Genomic DNA, 16892 nt, shown 5'->3' with positions numbered 1-16892 from the left:
ATCTACCTGCCACAGTGGCTGGTAGGCAAAAAAGTTAATTTCCATCTCTGGTGTGTGTGTGCGCGCGCGCGTGCGTGCGTGCCTGTGTGTGTGTGTGTGTGTGTGTGTGAGGCAGTGCACACATTTTTCAACACTTGTCGCAGAGAAGTGCGATAATTTGAATACGCTGATTGTTTTTGAAGCACCAGTAGGCCTACTTGTTTATTTCTGTTAGGCTGATTGGCTGAATGTCCCTGACGTTACCGAGAAGGAAGGAGTTTCGTTTCCGCCACGGACTTCGGACTTCCCCGCCTCATGTTGGTGAAAGATACCAGGAAATACAGTGTCTACATCCTCACACACTTTATTAGCCTACACACTGACGGACGACTTTCGGATAACATGTCAGCGAGTATCTGTGCCTTTATTTTAACGTTTTCAGCACTGTGCGGCTCCGGAGGTAATATCATTAAAGTGTATAGCCTGTGCGTAAATCACTGAACAGAGAGTAGTAGGCTACTGTAACTGAAACTGACGACCCAGAGTAGGCGACTGTAAAAATGGTGCAGTTCCTTGGGCTTTAACAGTATTTAGCTGTCTACTGTAGAAATACATTTTAATAATGAGTTGGCCAAGTTCATATTTGGTTGAATTAACATCGTCTGTTTGTGGTTGGGAATACAGTGGGAATTTATTTTGAAAAACTAGATTAGGCTATAATTCATCAACTGGTAAAAATGCAACATACAGAGTACGATTTTTTTTTCTTTTTTTTTTATCAAATAATTCACAGAAATAACAGTTAGGCTACTTCTGCTGGTGTTCCAAGTGATATAGTTTACTGAAGATGGAAGTGCAATGAAAGGGAGAACTGTGGCACCTTTAGTTCACCATTGTAGTTTACATAACTATTTTGTATCCTCAAATAAGTTATTTACTGTGTTTATATGTACTAATGGTGGATTTTTTGCAGTTGTGTCAGGAGCCCTCAGCAGACCCACAAACGTGCGCTTGACCTCCTTTAACATGAATCTGGTGCTGAGGTGGGATTCACCTTACGGGGCAGTTAGCGACCTGCTCTACACAACTGAGTACAAGTGAGTCAACACTATGCTCTGCTTCTGCAGATACTTAATCCTTTGTCACTAGGGATGCACGTTGCCACTAATTTCTCCTACGTTTAAGGGTCATTCTTCAACTAGGGTGATTTTTGTGTCCCTGGAAGACTGAAGGAAAACAAAAGTACATTTCTTATAATGTTTGTCAGTCTTAATATACACTGTCAATATTTTTATTATACAGAAAGTTGTGTTCTAGATTGTAAACTGAAATACTGATATAATATGACCTTAAACATTTAATAGGCTAATACAAAAAGGTCTATTTTAATTAAATGTATGACGTGTTTTGAGAAATATATGTATGTTATGTATTATTATTTAAAAAGAACACCTGTCCCTTGGGTTCACCGTCATTTCCACCACACTGAACAAAATGTGTATTATGGGCGTTTTTTTTAGGGTTTGTGTACTAGGTGACCACAGCATAGTCATTTGACAGTGGCTGGAGGAGAAAGTTAGCTTCATTGATGGAAACAGACAACTGTTTCCCACACATTACATATTTCCTTTAAATGATTACATAAGAAGAAAATAAACATTTTATGGTGTGTAAACCATGTCTAAAAAGGACATTTGCAAGCCAAGATATTAGCAGATACTTAAAAAAATGTGACAAAATGTCATTTCCACAACAGTCATTTCCACCACTTTTTACCATGGCGTTGTTATACATGCATTCCACTTGGCTTACAACTGAAAAATAAGCATATTGAGTTAACATATACAAATGCATGTACACATTATTCAACATGACTGTTTATCATATGTCATTTTCAACACATTCTGTCATTACCATCACAAGACATATTTTGGAGTAAAAATCACAACCGCTTATCCTGATTTGTGTCGCGGCGGAAACAGCTTGAGCAGGGAACCCCAAACTTCTCTTTCCCGGGCCACATCAACCAGCTCTGACTGGGGGATCCCGAGGCGTTCCCAGGCCAGTGTGGAGATGTAATCCCTCCACCTAGTCCTGGGTCTTCCCTGAGGCCTCCTTCCAGCTGGACGCTCCTGAAACACCTCCCTAGGGAGGCGCCCCGGGGGCATCCTTAACAAATACCTGAATTATTAAATTAAAGGTGCATCTCATATTATTAGAATAACATGGAATATCACTTTGTTCCTGTATTTTAATTCAAAAAGGTAACATTCCATATATTCTAGATAAAAAAAATATTCCCTTTCGGCCAATCAAAAGAAGGATTTATAATACAGAAATGTAGACCTTTTGAAAATAATGTTCATTAATCCACTCAATACTTGGTGTGGGATCTTATTTAGCATGAAATATTGCATTAATGCAGCATGTCATGGTGACGATCATTCTGTGGCACTGTTGCGGTGTTATTGAAGCCCAGGTTGCTTTGATAGTGGCCTTCAACTCATCTGTATTGTTGGGTCTGGTGTGTCTCATCTTCCTTTTGACAATATTGGGTTCGAGTCAGGAGAGTTTTCTGGTCAATCCAGCACAGTAATACCATGGTCAGCTAACCAGTTACTAGTGGTTTTGGCACTGTGTGGGCTTGATTTAGATTATTAATTGCAATAAAACTCCTGTCGATTACGACGATAAGCTTTTGAAATAAATGCTTGATATGAAAATGAAAAAAAGAAATAAAACATTACTGATATGGATTTACCTAACAGCCAATCACAAAGCAGAAATAAACGCAAAAGCCAGGCAGATTGCAGTTTTTGCCTTTCCTGTCAAAGTACATGCCCATTTCCTGGTGCTTCGTGCATGTTTGAGCTTCAAGCGGTAACGAAAGAGGAGAATAGTGTTGTTCTTGGCGGTAGCCGTAGCCTTAATGCTCTGTTTGCAGCCCCGAGACTCTGGAAACTGAAATATTGCAAAAAATTAATAATGGCGAGACAAAATAGCCGTATAACATTTTGTGTCCACTCGTTTTTGTCAACGAAAATGCAGAGATATTTTAGCAGAGTTTTTGTTTTTGTAAACCACAAACCACAAGAGTGAAGACAGTCTTGTGTTTAGCGAGAAATGTCGGAGCTCACTGTTTATTGGTGGTGTTTTTCCTCTTCACTAAATGAATATGTGGGCTACACTGTGTCCCGCTGCTACGATGACACCATAGTCACGTAGCTGCCGCGGCCAGCGCTGTTCGCTCACTGTCCCTTTCGGCTTGCACCGAGCCGACTCTGTGCATTTACCGCTGTTAAACGCTCACAACACGGGGGGAATAAATATAGAAGTGGCTGGTTTGGCGAGGCAAAAACCAGAGACCGCTGGCTTGATCGCAGATTTTCCGCGGCCTGATACTTTGAACCATATTCTGGCGGCGGCTATCGCCGTCCAGCTTGAACTCCGCTTCTAAATAGCTGACATGTAAAACCAGTAATTCATATTTTATATCTTAAAGTTCAGCAGCCTACTTAAATGTGCCAGGGCCTTTGTTGATCCACTTGTTTACTTTGTATGTATGGTTGTGCCTCTACAAGATTTAAGAGGTTTGCTCTAGCCCTGCCAAAGGAGTTTAATGTGATTGAAGTCAGAGCTTTTTTTAATTTACATTATTTTCAATAGGTTACAAGGCAGACTATCTTATATTGTTAGGTGAAGTTAAAACATGTTTGTAAGTTGAATGTTTATATTTAAAGCTCACATATTATACACTTTTCTGTCAATATTATATGGTCTTAGAGGTCCCTAATACGTTTTTCTTTAGTTGTTTGCTGAAAAAAACGTTCAGATCATTTATTGTAGTATGCCTATATACCCTGATGTTCAGCTAATCTCATGATGGCCTATTTTTTAAACCGAGCTGCAGCTCCCCTCGTAAATATACAATCTTTGAGCTGCCCCCGCCCCTCTCTGGAAGCGACGGGTCCATAGCCTGTAGTAGTAGCCTGTCCACAGTGCCTGTACTTTTAGCCGTTAGCACGGAAGCTAACGGCTAAAAATATCACGAAAATCAGTGAAAGAATGAGCTTCAAAGTTAGACTTAAACTCTATTACCTTCCTATGCTTTGTCTGGCTAAAAACGAGGCATTTTCAGACTGCTGTGGAGAATATAAAGAGCTTGTTATGGGCAAAATATCAATGCTTTTCCCGAAGCTAGCTCGGAAGCTAACGGCTAAAAATATCACAAAAATCAGTGAAAAAATTAGCTTCAGAGCTAGACTTCGACTCTTATTACCTTCCTATGCTTTGTCTTGCTAAAAACGAGGCTTTGTCAGACTGCTGTGGGGAATATAAACAGCGTGTTATGAGCAAAAGCTGGTTGCTTGTCCCAAAGCTAATAGCTATACACCAGGCAGGCAAAAATACCAATAAAAACAATTATTTTAGTTTCACCGTTTAAAAAAAAGCACAGGTAGCTTCCTATCCGTTGTGTTATTAAAAACGAGGCATTAATAGACTGCTGTGGTTAAGATAAATTAGTGGAGTATGAGCAAAAGCATTCTGTGTTGGTGTATGTAACATTCAGGCTGTAGGGGAGAACGGGGTAATTTGTCACATGGGTTGGATGTCACATTCGTTATATCTCGCCACCAGAGCGCGCTAGCTCTGAAATGTTGATATAAAAAAGGTCCAGAATTGGGATCAGAGGTCACATACATAGACTTCCTTGGAGTTAGACTGCTGCATTTCAGGTGAGAGGATGTTTTGTGTTTTTCATGTCAAATTCAAAATATTTTGCTTCTCAGTATTTTTCTTCTAGGCTTTTACACAATGGGTTTATAACAAAACACTTGTTACCCTCAGAAAGTGTGAAGGGTAAACTATAGTTTAGATTGTGGTTAGCAAGCTAATTAGTTGTCAGATGGTTGTTGGCCTTGATGCTAGCAAGAAATTCAAGTTGGGGTTGGTCGTCAAATTTTTTGGGGGGTTGGTTGTCACATGTTATCTCAAGGCTGCAGCCAGAAAAGGAACTCAATAACGAAAGAAATTGTCAAGCTGTATCCTCACTGACACCCCAGAGAAGGAAAGAATAGAGCAGGAAAAGGCAGCTAGCAAGCAAAATAAAAAAGGGCAACAAAATCAAAACAACCCAGTGCATCCCAAACTAGACCAGCTGCCAAGGCTACAGTAAGTTATGTAGGCCTATTTGTCAACTTGACAATGCAATTAAACATTCAAATTTGGTTCTGCCTCCTTGCCTTCTTTTTAAGATTTTTCCCATTAAGATAACATTGTGACAAACAACCCCATAGTGTGTGACAACTGACCCCTTGATGGGGTTGGTTGTCACAATGTGTCAGAGTGTCTTTGATGGTAAATTACTTCTTCATTACAATAAGTTGGAAAAAAAGAGAGACACACATTTCTAGCCAACACCTTAAGCTTCAATTTAATGTAGGAATGGCTATTGACAGATGTTTTGGTGATGAGCAATTCTCACTAGAGTAAATAGTGTGCCTACTTACCCCGTTCTCCCCTACTATGGGCATCTTGTCGCTTAGCGGGGAAAGCAACATGGCTGTCGCTCGGAAAATTTTCCATCGGATCTCGGGGCCGTGGACCAATAAGAAATGGGGGGGGTGGGGTTATCATACGGTGGACGTTTCTGGTTACTAATGTGGGGGGAAGCATGGACATATAAAGAAAATATGGGGATGTGGCTGTGCCGACTGAGAACGTAATAGTCGGCGAGAATTCTGACTCGAGTATATTGGGGGGGGAGGGGTGGGGGTTTCAGAAAGGGGGAGAGTGAGAAAAGGAGAGATTGTTATTTTTTCGATATTTTGGCAGTCTCTAGGCACACCGTGGACCCATGGATATGTTAGAACACATTTAAAAAGTGCACTTAGCATAATATGTGACCTTTAAATTTGATTCAATGTTATCTTATTACAAATATGCTAATACACAACATTGTATAGTTTAACTAATGAACACTGGTTTCTTCAGTCTTCAGCAGTATCAAATTCTATATTGTGATTAATATCAATATCGATCAATACGGAAAAAATAATCGTGATAATATTTTTTGCCATATCGCCCAGCCCTAGTCCCAAGTCTTGCTGGGACCTACAGTAGCTGCACAACATCATCAGCAGGTGGGTTTCGAGTGCAGGCAGCAAAACTAAACTAACGCTGACTGCTGCTTATGCTGAAGCCTGAAGAAACCAGTGTTCATTAGTTACACTACACGACTTTTTATGCGATTTGACAGTCGCAGACGAATTTCCAATGTCGGACTCAAATCACGGGAGTCTTGCTGGAGCTGTGGCTTGCGCCCGTAATCTCAGTCGTTTGGTGAAAGGTGGTCATCCGTCCCGATTTTAGCCAGTCTTCTTCCCGTCTTGACGTTCTGACAATATCAAACTGGTTTGATTTTATTGTTATTCTTGAGGCTTGGCTCATGCAAATAGTTAAGTTAAATGACGTGAACACTGTCAACAACCAATGGGTGCACTCTCTCCAGCACCAATCACAACGCAGGAGGAGCAGCATTAGTCGCGACCTGTGTCCGCCTTTGAGGCAATTTTTTTCTGATACTTTTACCCAGCAGCCTCGGCTCAAGAACCAGGCTGACAACTGTACAACCTTAACACTTTACCGTCACATTTAGGGTTAGTAGTTAGAGTTATTGGGGTACGAGATCAGCAAATAAACCCGGCCAAATAACTAAAGGATGTCCCCCTCGGAATATTGAAATAACTTTTTTTAAATTAGATAATCACAACCGTGTTTGAAGTTTTTAACTTGATCAGGCATGACATTTAGCCTACGTCAGCGGTTTTCAAACTGTGGGGCGCGCCCCCCTTGGGGGGCGTGGAGTTATGGCAGGGGGGGCGCAGATAAATATGTGAAAATAATATGCTCTCTTTTTTTTTTTTTTTAGTTTGTGTTTTTGATATTAAAATCATATTAAACAAATGTAAGTTTTTGTGTTTTTCATATTAAAATCATATTAAGCAAATGTAAGTTATCATACAAAAAAAGGAATACAATATTGTGGAAGTCAGTGGTTTTCAAACTCTTGGGCGTGCCTCCCCTGGGGGGCGCCAGAGTTCTTCAGGAGGGTTGCGAATTGAGAGAAAAAGTAACTAAAACATAACAAATTGTTAGCTAAATAAACTAACAGTTAGCCTAACAATATGGTTAGCTAACTTCAGCAAAATGGATCGTTTTTTAGTATCTAAAGCTACAGTGAGTAAGGAGACAGAGACTGCTGGGCCAAGCAAAAAAAGAAGAAAGTATGACCATGAATATTTAAACTTTGGATTTTCATGGACTGGATCTGAAGATGCTCCGCTGCCACAGTGTGTTGTCTGCACAGAGGTGCTAGCTAATGACGGTATGAGACCATGTCGTCTTCGGCGTCATATTGAGACCAAGCACCCAAGTCTGGTGTCCAAGCCCCGGGAGTTTTTTGACAAGAAGCTAGATGAACTGCGGACACAGAAGAAAGTAATCCAGGCATTTAGCAATGTAAATGACAAGGCAACTGAAGCATCATATCAGGTGGCGTTACGCATAGCTAAGGCAGGTAAACCCCACAACATCGGAGAAACATTAATCTTACCTGCTGCCAAAGACATGTGTTCCGTGATGCTGGGAGAAGCTGCTGCCGCAAAGCTAAATGCCATCCCGCTATCTGACAACACCGTCCAGCGCGGCATCTCAGACATGGCATCTGACGTTACAGAACAGGTGCTCAACGGTGTTCGTGAGAGCCCGTTCTTCTCCATTCAGCTTGATGAATCTACTGACGTCGCTAACTGTGCTCAATTAATGGTGTATGTGCGCTATATTAAAGAGCTCAGTGTCCATGAGGAGTTTTTATTTTGTCGTCCTCTGCTCACTCGCACTACAGCAGAAGAACTATTCAAGGCTTTGAATGAATTCATGCAGGAGAGTCATATTGATTGGAGCCGTTGTTGTGGAATATGCACCGATGGGGCAAGGGCAATGACAGGCCGACACAGCGGCCTGGCAGGGGCGGATCTACCGGGGTGGCATGGGGTGGCAACTGCCACCCTAAAAAAAGCCTTGCCACCCCCAGCTGCCACCCCAGTTGGCAGCGCCAAATTAAACATTTATTTCTGGCTGATAAGAGACATTTACGAGGGCGAGTTTCAAATGTCCGACGGCAAGTGAATGCAGCCAGGTAATATTGCCCCACCCCGACCCACTCCCAAGACTCCGTCCTAACCGCTCCCAACGGCACTGATTTTGAATACAAGGAAGGCACGCGAGAGAAGGACCCGAAACTCTAGACTAACGAAGCAAGCAGCACAGGAGAGACTACACTCTCCAGGTATTACTGATCAACTGTCTATCTATGAAGAAATGACAATAATGAGAAAAGAGCAGGGCTAATGGAGTTGTAGTTTTCCTATAAAGTTATTATGCTGCTATGTGGTGACAATGACTAGGTTAATAATAATGTTAGGAACTTGTGAATGCTTCGGAAAAACTACAATAACGTTCACATGAGCGAAGATTGTGCACTACTGTAGGCTACTGATCCAAATTCTATAACTCATTACTTGTGTTACAGTTTAGTACAATATGTATTCATTTATATTTGGTTTCTCCACCTTAAGTCAGTCTAAGCAGGATAGTTATGTTTCAGTTTCGTTTTTCATCTCCGTGTCGGACAGCTGTTCGCTCAGCTGAAGGGCTCGAGCCTCACGGAGCAGACAGCGCGAGTCAGTCTAAAGTCAGCGAGAATCACTCTCACAAATCAAAAAGCTAAATTATAAAATAAAGCTATCTCTTCCTCCCTCTGTCCACTGCACACTTAGTCACTAGCAGTTTAAAGGAAGTACATGAGGATTAAAACCTCATTTTTCACTTTATTATTTTTTAATATTTGAAGATTGCAGGCAAGTAAAATACCACCAGCCACTACATTCTCAATGATAAACCACTACATTCTCAATGATAAACGTCACGTGAATAATCACTTCTTCTTTTTTTACAATCTAAAACAATTTTTTTTAACAATAGAGGAGAATAAATATTTTAAAGCAATACAGAATGCATGATATTACTGCATTGTATTCTATTCTATTTTTGTCACCGGGAACCTAAATGTTGCCAATTACTTTACATAAACTTGATGCAAACAAATTCACCAGAATGCAGGAAATTAAGTGATGAATGTTCAAAAATGTCTGGGGGGACACCCCCAGACTCCCCATTTAAAAAGTGTCCTAAAATTCATTCATTATTTTGTTTAATTTTATCTATAGGCCTTTGTATAAGGATACTTCCTAATTCTTATCACACTATTTTAGATTAAAGTCTTAGGTCGTGCTTATCAATTGCTCATAATAACCAGTAGGCCTATTTCTGTATTGGACATTACTGAACCTCTTCCCATTAACAGTGTGTTTAACAGGTCACTGTTTGTGACCAAACATAGGAAAATACCACACAATATTTATATGAATGATTACTAGAATATTTGAATAACTTGATATTTAAACTCAAGTTAGACTGATGATTGAGATCTGATGGGAGTATCTCATATTAACACAGACAAATACCAAAGACTTACTGTTAACTAAAGTACTTATTGCAGCTCTCTTTGTATAGATTTTGAACCCCATGCCCCCTACTGGTGTATTAGTGCAGGTGTTTGTTGTGAGGCAGGTAATGTAGTAATTATTCAGTAATAATAATCTTTAAAATTTTGTCTGACACCTTTTATGTTTAAATGTAAGGCTTCACTCGTGCTACAATACATTAAGTATTATGTTATTTAGTCAACATATCTAAATGCGGGGGCTTTCCCAAGTACATATTTATTTATATGGCTTTAATTAAATCGGCATACTGTTTATACATCCGCCACAGGTTGCCACCCCTTAAAATCTCCTGCCACCCTCTTGCCACCTCATGAATATTTTTCTAGATCCGCCCCTGCGGCCTGGTGAAGAAAGTGCAAGCGGTTGCCCCGGCCGCTGTTTGGAGCCACTGTATCATCCATCGCCAGGCCCTGGCGACCAAGAAGATGCCAGAAGAGCTGCGCGCAGTCCTGGATGAGGCAGTAAAAATTGTCAACCTAATTAAATCACGCGCCATGAATTCTCGGCTTTTTTCCGTCCTCTGCAGTGAGATGGGCGCTCATTTCCGACAGCTGCTGTTCCACTCCGAGGTCCGTTGGCTGTCCTGGGGCAAGGTCCTCACCCGCCTTTGTGATTTGCGCGAGGAAGTGCGCCTTTTTCTTTCACAAATCAGCTCTCCACTACTGCAACATATGGAGGACATGAAGTGGGTTGCAATGTTGGCGTATCTTTCGGATATTTTTGAACGCATCAACGCATTGAACACCTCTCTGCAGGGCAAAGAATGCAGTGTATTTTTGGCACACGACCGAGTTTCTGCATTTAGAAAAAAGTTGGACCTGTGGTGTGGTCGTGTTAAACGGGGCTCGGTGGAAATGTTCCCGACCTTGGAAGATGTTGTGGAGAAGGCAGGGCTTCAACTGGGAACTGTACAACAGGTGATCATTGCGCATTTGGAGGGGCTATGTGAGCAGTTTGGAGAGTATTTTGGAGAAGAGACCTTGGCAAATCAGTGGGTGAGAAATCCATTCTCTTTCCCAGCGTCACCCTGTGATAGACTGACCATGCAAGAGGAAGAGGCCCTTGTTGAGCTCAACTCTAATATTGACTTGAAGCAAAAGATGAGTGAAGTGTCACTTGCAGACTTTTGGCTGTCTATGGAGACTGAGTTCCCACACCTGTACAAAAAGGCGATACAGTTACTCCTCCCCTTCACATCCACATATCTGTGTGAATGCGGTTTTTCCGCATTAACCATGATTAAAAGCAAGTACCGGTCAAGGCTGCGGGTAGAGGATGATATTCGTTTATTCCTCTCTACAGTGCAGCCCCGCATCAGCCGCCTGTGCGCGTCAAAGACGCAAACTCATTGCTCCCACTAAATTTAGGGTTACAAGTATTGTAAATTACAAGCTTTCTGTCCTCGTATTTCACCGCGTTGAACTTGTGAAAACAGAAGACGCTAGCTGTGTCCCAAGTCAGGGGCCGCGTCCATTCTTGTTAGTGACTGCAGCGCTGCAGAGCTGTGAAGGTGCTGTGCCGGCAGTTACCAGCTAGTTACGTAGCTACCTGTTTACTTCAAAATAAAAGTCAACTCACGTTTGTCCAGTGTATGCTATTAATGTGAAGCCAGTAAAATGCTTTTATTGTGAAGCCGAAGACTTCTTATTGTTTGAACAGTAACGTAACTGCTGTGCGCTGATCTATAGTGATTTTTAATGTAGAAATCCGTGTCTCTGGCATTAAAGGTGGCAACACAAGTTTATTTTGCTAGAAAAACCGGCAGAACACAAATCTTTCTAAACTGGCAGTACACAGATTAAGGTGTTCAAATGTATTTGAAAAAGCATAGCAAAAACATGCTTAAAAATGTTAAAATGTGTTTAAAAACATACAAAGATGTTAAAGAATGTTTAAAAAAACTAAAATATGAATAGAGATGTTTGTGTAAAATATGAACAGAGATGTTACAAATATGTTAACAATGTTTCAAAAATATGTTAACAATGTTTCAAAAATATGTTAATGTTTCAAATGTGTTAAATATTAAATAAGATGTTTAAAATGTGTAGTATAATTAAAAGATCGTTCAAAACATACAGGGATTTAGACATTTTTTTTGGAGGGGGGGCTCACTCTCTCACACTTTGAAAACCCCTGGCCTACGTGATAAGGGCATATAGTTGTTTATATGTACTTAACACCCAGTCCATTTTACCTGCTCAAAAAATATTTTTATTTGACTGAAAACATTTTTATGCCCAGGTAGCCGGATTGGAAATAAAATCAATCTCAAAAGAAATCTAGTTGTGGTCTTGCAATATGAGACCCCCTGTCTTTACAAAATCTCAGTCTCTGACAAAAGACTCTAATTATTTATTGTATTCAGGTGTTAAATTGGTGTCAGTCTTTAGTCTTTTCAAATTATTTTAAAAATCCTCTCGTGTAAACCCAGCATAAGTGTGGCCAGCCACTTCCTGTCTCTGTCCTTTCAAATAACATACCCACATGGTCGAGCCATTTATTTTTAGATTACTCATTACTAATTTTTTCCTTGAGTATTTTTAATTTGTTATTATGCAACCAATAAAATCCGGTCAGAAAAGTAACTTTTTGTTCGACTATAAGGGTGCAGCCATCTAAGCATATAATATCTAGCCAATCAGATAGTGATCATATATAGAAATTACCAGTGACATATCTGTCCTTTGTCCACAGTACCTCACTCACTGCCTACAGAGTGGGCTGTTTGAACATATCTCTTCTTGAATGTGACTTCACCCACCTCAACATCTCCATCACTGAGTATGGAAAGTATACAGGCAGAGTTCGAGCACAGTTGGGGCCTGGGATCTCTGCCTGGGCAGAAAGTAACCAGATTACCTTGGACAAAGACAGTAAGTATAATATATTTTTTCTTGTGTTTGATCACATTTTTAATACAAAACTGGTCGTATGTGATTACCTGTCTAAAACATCTCTTTTCACAAATATCTTTAGATGGATTTTTAGCACTTGAATGATTCCTCAGTAAGTCAGTTAGTCTATCAGGGGGCACTTTGCAGATCAAAACCACCACACATTCTAGTTGGGCATGTAAAAGTAGGAAATGTAACAACAACCAAAAACATAATAATTAAATTTATAGAAAAAGTAATTTATTGATATTAATTATTTCAAAACATTTCAATACATTTCAATAAATTGCGTTGTGTCTACTCTGGAGACTTGCTGATGTGTTGTTTTTCTACATTGTTTTATTACTATCCCACCACCATCTGCTCTTGCCAGAAGGCTTTATAGTCCAGGCAAAATAGCGTTTTACATAGAATAAATTGTAAAATGTTTTTTTTCAGCACAGATCATTTCTATGAGGTGTCCAGAACAACATACTAAAAGTCATAAGGAATCCTTGTTGAGGAAATATGTTTAATTCTCATCAATCCGAGATGTGTGCCAATAAGGTGAAACGATACAACCCAATAGGGCTATTTTTTTCCTTTTGTCCTATCAAAATGAAACTTTACACAATGAAAGTATCCATGAAAATTTACTTTTTATGTATTACAAGTGTCTTTGAAAATTAATTTTAATATGCAAATGAGCTATGCACTAATTGTACATGCCCAAAATAAACCCAAATAGGCTTAATTTTTTTTCCGTTACTCCTACCACAATAAAACTTTACATAATACGTTTTTTTTTTGTATTACAAGTTTCTTTTTAAATAAATTTAAACATGCACATGAGCTCCACACTTATTGAATATCCAATCATCCTTCCGCCAATGGGTGATCGCAATGCTGCTTTTAGACTGGCCTCTAACCTGAAAAACAGCCTGGTTTACCTGCCACGGGTATAACAGGTGCCTCTCATGAATTAGATTTGCATGTTCTGTGATACACCATTTTTTGTAATACAAGTTTCTTTGAAAATGTATTTTAATATGCAAATGAGGTATAAACTAATCAAATATAGGCTACCCAAAATATATCCACATAGGCTTAATTTTTTCCTTTAAAGATCCAAGTGACTGCTACAGATATTGCTGCGGTTGGTCGCATACACATTCAGTACTTTATGATTCCTGTACACGTGAACCTATTGCAGCCATTGACACTAACGGTTGCCCGGGGCAAGTGAAAATAATGTTTGGGCAAGTTGAGATTGCTTTTTGGTTGCCCGGACGGGCAAGTGGATATTAGAGGGGTTGTCAGTAGTCTAGGCTAGTTATTTGTTTGTTTTAGAGTCCGCAAAAAAAAAATTCCCGCTAACCCACACAAAATAGATATGCTATATTTGCAATTGAGCAGCTGCACGCGGCAGCCAGCAGCATCACGCTCTCTCTCTCGCACTCTATCTCTCTCTCTCTCTCACATACACACAAAACAGCCTGTGTGCGCGCAGTTTCGCTGTCTACGTTCCGAAAACCGGCTCTATTAGGCTATACGGACCTGGTTCGGCTATATTCAAAACCCAGAAATCAATAGGCCTAACGTTTGAGCTTATCGATACCGCTATGGAGTCCAGTAGGTCACATGATGTAATTTCAAATATCGAGTAGAGTCGGGTCATCTTCAACTAAAGTGTTGTACCTTCGACTGTGTTGAAGAAACTCCTTCAACCTGCTTCAACTCGGTCTCCAAAAAAAAAAAAAAAAAAAACCCTGTTCGCTGCTGCAGATGGGCTCGGCAACATCTCTTCATTAATTCAAAGCAGTGGTGATCAACAAATGAGAGACTGTTTAGCAAGTCCCTAAATCCATATTAAAATCTGCAGGATAATAAGTTAGCTAAAAAAAATAAAATGGCAAACGGTTCAAATGTGATGTGTTCAGGTCGGCTCAGTAAAATGATTATTAGGCAAAGGTCAATAAAAGGACATCATGATGTGTTCAAATGTAACATCAAGATTTTTTTTTTTTTTTTCGCAAGAAGATTCAATAATACAGTTTGGGAGAAAAACTTGTTTTCCCAGCAATATAAAATAATTAGTAGGCCTAAATATGGAATTATGACCTGTTTAAAGTCCCATCCTTAGCTCTGCTAATCTTATAAGCAATTAAAGCAATAATACCAGTTCTCTTTTAACAAAATAATACAAAAGTATCGATAAAGATTTGGATTGTCAAGTCTTTATAATGGTATCAATATGAAAAGAAATTAATGACCCCCCTCCTTACTCACAGTATAACTGGGCAATAGCTTTAACATGGTGGACTTTAATCTTTTTATGGCAGACGATCACTTTTTGTGTGACCGTTTTAAATAAGTAAAAAAAATCTGAACACATTTGTGTGGAAGCTAACATTCTGCTTGACTCTGAGCTAGACTGAGTTTTCTGAGACCCCCAAAACCAGGCCAGAGGCCTGTTTCAGGTAGCTGGTTTTACATACTCTGAGTTAAATCCTGCGCTCTGAGTTGGTCAACTCAGAGCGCAGGGTTGACGAGCAACTCTGGGTTTTCGGTTTCAGAACAGTGAATCAGCGTTGGGTTAATCAACTCTGAGCGTGTTCACTCTGGGTTGATCGCGTGCGTAAAAGCCATCGTCAATGGATCGCTGATAACATGATTCACCATGGAAACAGTAGAAACAAATGATTGATCCTCCCACTTCTCCACTTCTCAAAAAAGAAAAAAAAATCTCCGCTCCTCCCACTAGAGTTAGAAATATTAACGAATGAGTTTATGGTATGGAGAAGAATTAACGGGGATATTGTCTCATAACTCTAATCTAATCTCCTCTGCAATTCAGAAAAAAAACAGAGCAAACATTTTTTGTCAAGAGAATCATTTCACTTCCGTATGAGAAGCCATAGTCTAGTTTAAAAAGTTACGCATATCAGCAGTGAAGTATTAAGCTGGCGCCGCACAGCATTGCTGAGAGTTTTATATTCACTGTATAATATGTTAGCAAGCTATAGCCTAATACTGTGCAGTAAACAGACTGTCGCTTCTTTTAAATGGGGAGTGAAAGACATAAACATCAGACACCTTAGGTGACAGTTTCCATTGAAGAGCCTGATTGATTTATTACCAGATCCATTTTCCTCAAGTGATCACAGTTTAAATTATTATATCATTTTTATATTCATATTAGGCTATTTAACGAGGCTCGTCTGTGACTTTAGGATCGCACAAGTGAACAGTAAAGATTGCGTGCAGCCACAGCGTTACATGAATCCACCTGACATAAATCTGTTCAGTGGCACAGACATTAAAAAGCATACAATACAAATAGGTTTATTAATCTGAATGTAGAGCATGTCACGATGTGTAAGGTGGCCGCCTATATGAACGGACCGAGGGCTGAGAAAAAGGCTACTGATCAGATGAATGATCGGTCAAACGTAAAATCATCAGGAAATGATAAAAACATCCCGATGGAGATTTCTATGGAGTGATTTTGCTTCAAACTGTACAGGGACGCGTGTGACAGTGACACTCTTTCTTCAGTCGGAGCTGCAGCGGAAAGTGAAAACAAACTCAGGGTAGGTCTAACCACCTACCGAGCAGGTTAGACCCATGGCATATGTTGCCGCAGTAACTGACTCTTGGTTGCGCTGAACCTGCTACCTGAAATGGAAAACCCAGAGTTTCCACTAACTCAGAGCGAACAAACTCTGGGTTGTCTCAAAACTAGCTACCTGAAACAGGCCTCAGGTGCCTGGCAAAAAAAAGGGGCCCTTTCACGATGCTGTAGCAGGACCAAGCTCTTGGCTGTATGTGTGATGTCATGATATCTAGGCTTAAATGAATTGTTGTTGGTTGTATGTGGTTAGGATGAGACAAGTAAGCAGTGTTTGCATTTAAACAGATAAGGTTAGCTAAAATTTATATTTTGATAAGCATATATCACCGTTTAACTTTTTTTTTTTTTTTTTTGGGCAAGTCAACACGACATTCGGGAAAGTACAACATTACCTGTACTTGCCCTATGGGCAAGTGCTTTTGAAACCTTAGTGTCAACCCCTGCCTATTGTGTATCAGGCACTGGCTCTGTTGCCAGCAGATAACAAAACATCAAAGCTGGATGTTTTCTTTAAGACATCCCTACTCCTTCACTCTCAAAGGCCATCATGGTCTGGTATGATGCAGATCCTGCATCTTCTAGATGAACACCTGGGAGAGCTTCAGTAACATTCCTTCAAATGATTGATCTTGATCCCAGTGATTAATCCTGCATATACTCAACATTGAGGTTTGTGGCTACACAAGCTCTGCAGTATGTGACCCCTGTTCTGACGTTCAACCAACCCCTTCTGAAAAGCCTTGACCATTATAAATTAACTTCTAATACAAATGT

General features: G+C 40.0%; 1 protein-coding gene across 1 annotated transcript in view; it reads left to right on the top strand.

Annotated features, from left to right (window-relative positions):
• Positions 1-312: 312 nt before the first annotated feature.
• LOC307258244 (interleukin-10 receptor subunit beta-like) overlaps positions 313-16892 on the top strand; it is a 113420-nt gene continuing 96840 nt past the window's right edge. Inside the window, exons 1-3 of the mRNA XM_080037726.1 lie at positions 313-439; positions 953-1076; positions 12306-12484. Of these exons, the coding sequence (XP_079893852.1) occupies positions 382-439; positions 953-1076; positions 12306-12484 (361 nt within the window). The 5' untranslated portion in view covers positions 313-381. The remainder of the gene's footprint in view (positions 440-952; positions 1077-12305; positions 12485-16892) is intronic.

The sequence above is a fragment of the Ammodytes marinus genome, assembly GCF_949987685.1.
Source record: "Ammodytes marinus genome assembly, chromosome: 12".
In the NCBI taxonomy this organism is placed as follows: Eukaryota; Metazoa; Chordata; class Actinopteri; order Uranoscopiformes; family Ammodytidae; genus Ammodytes; species Ammodytes marinus.
Note: the sequence above shows the minus strand (reverse complement) of the source record. Positions and strands in the feature narration are given on the sequence as shown.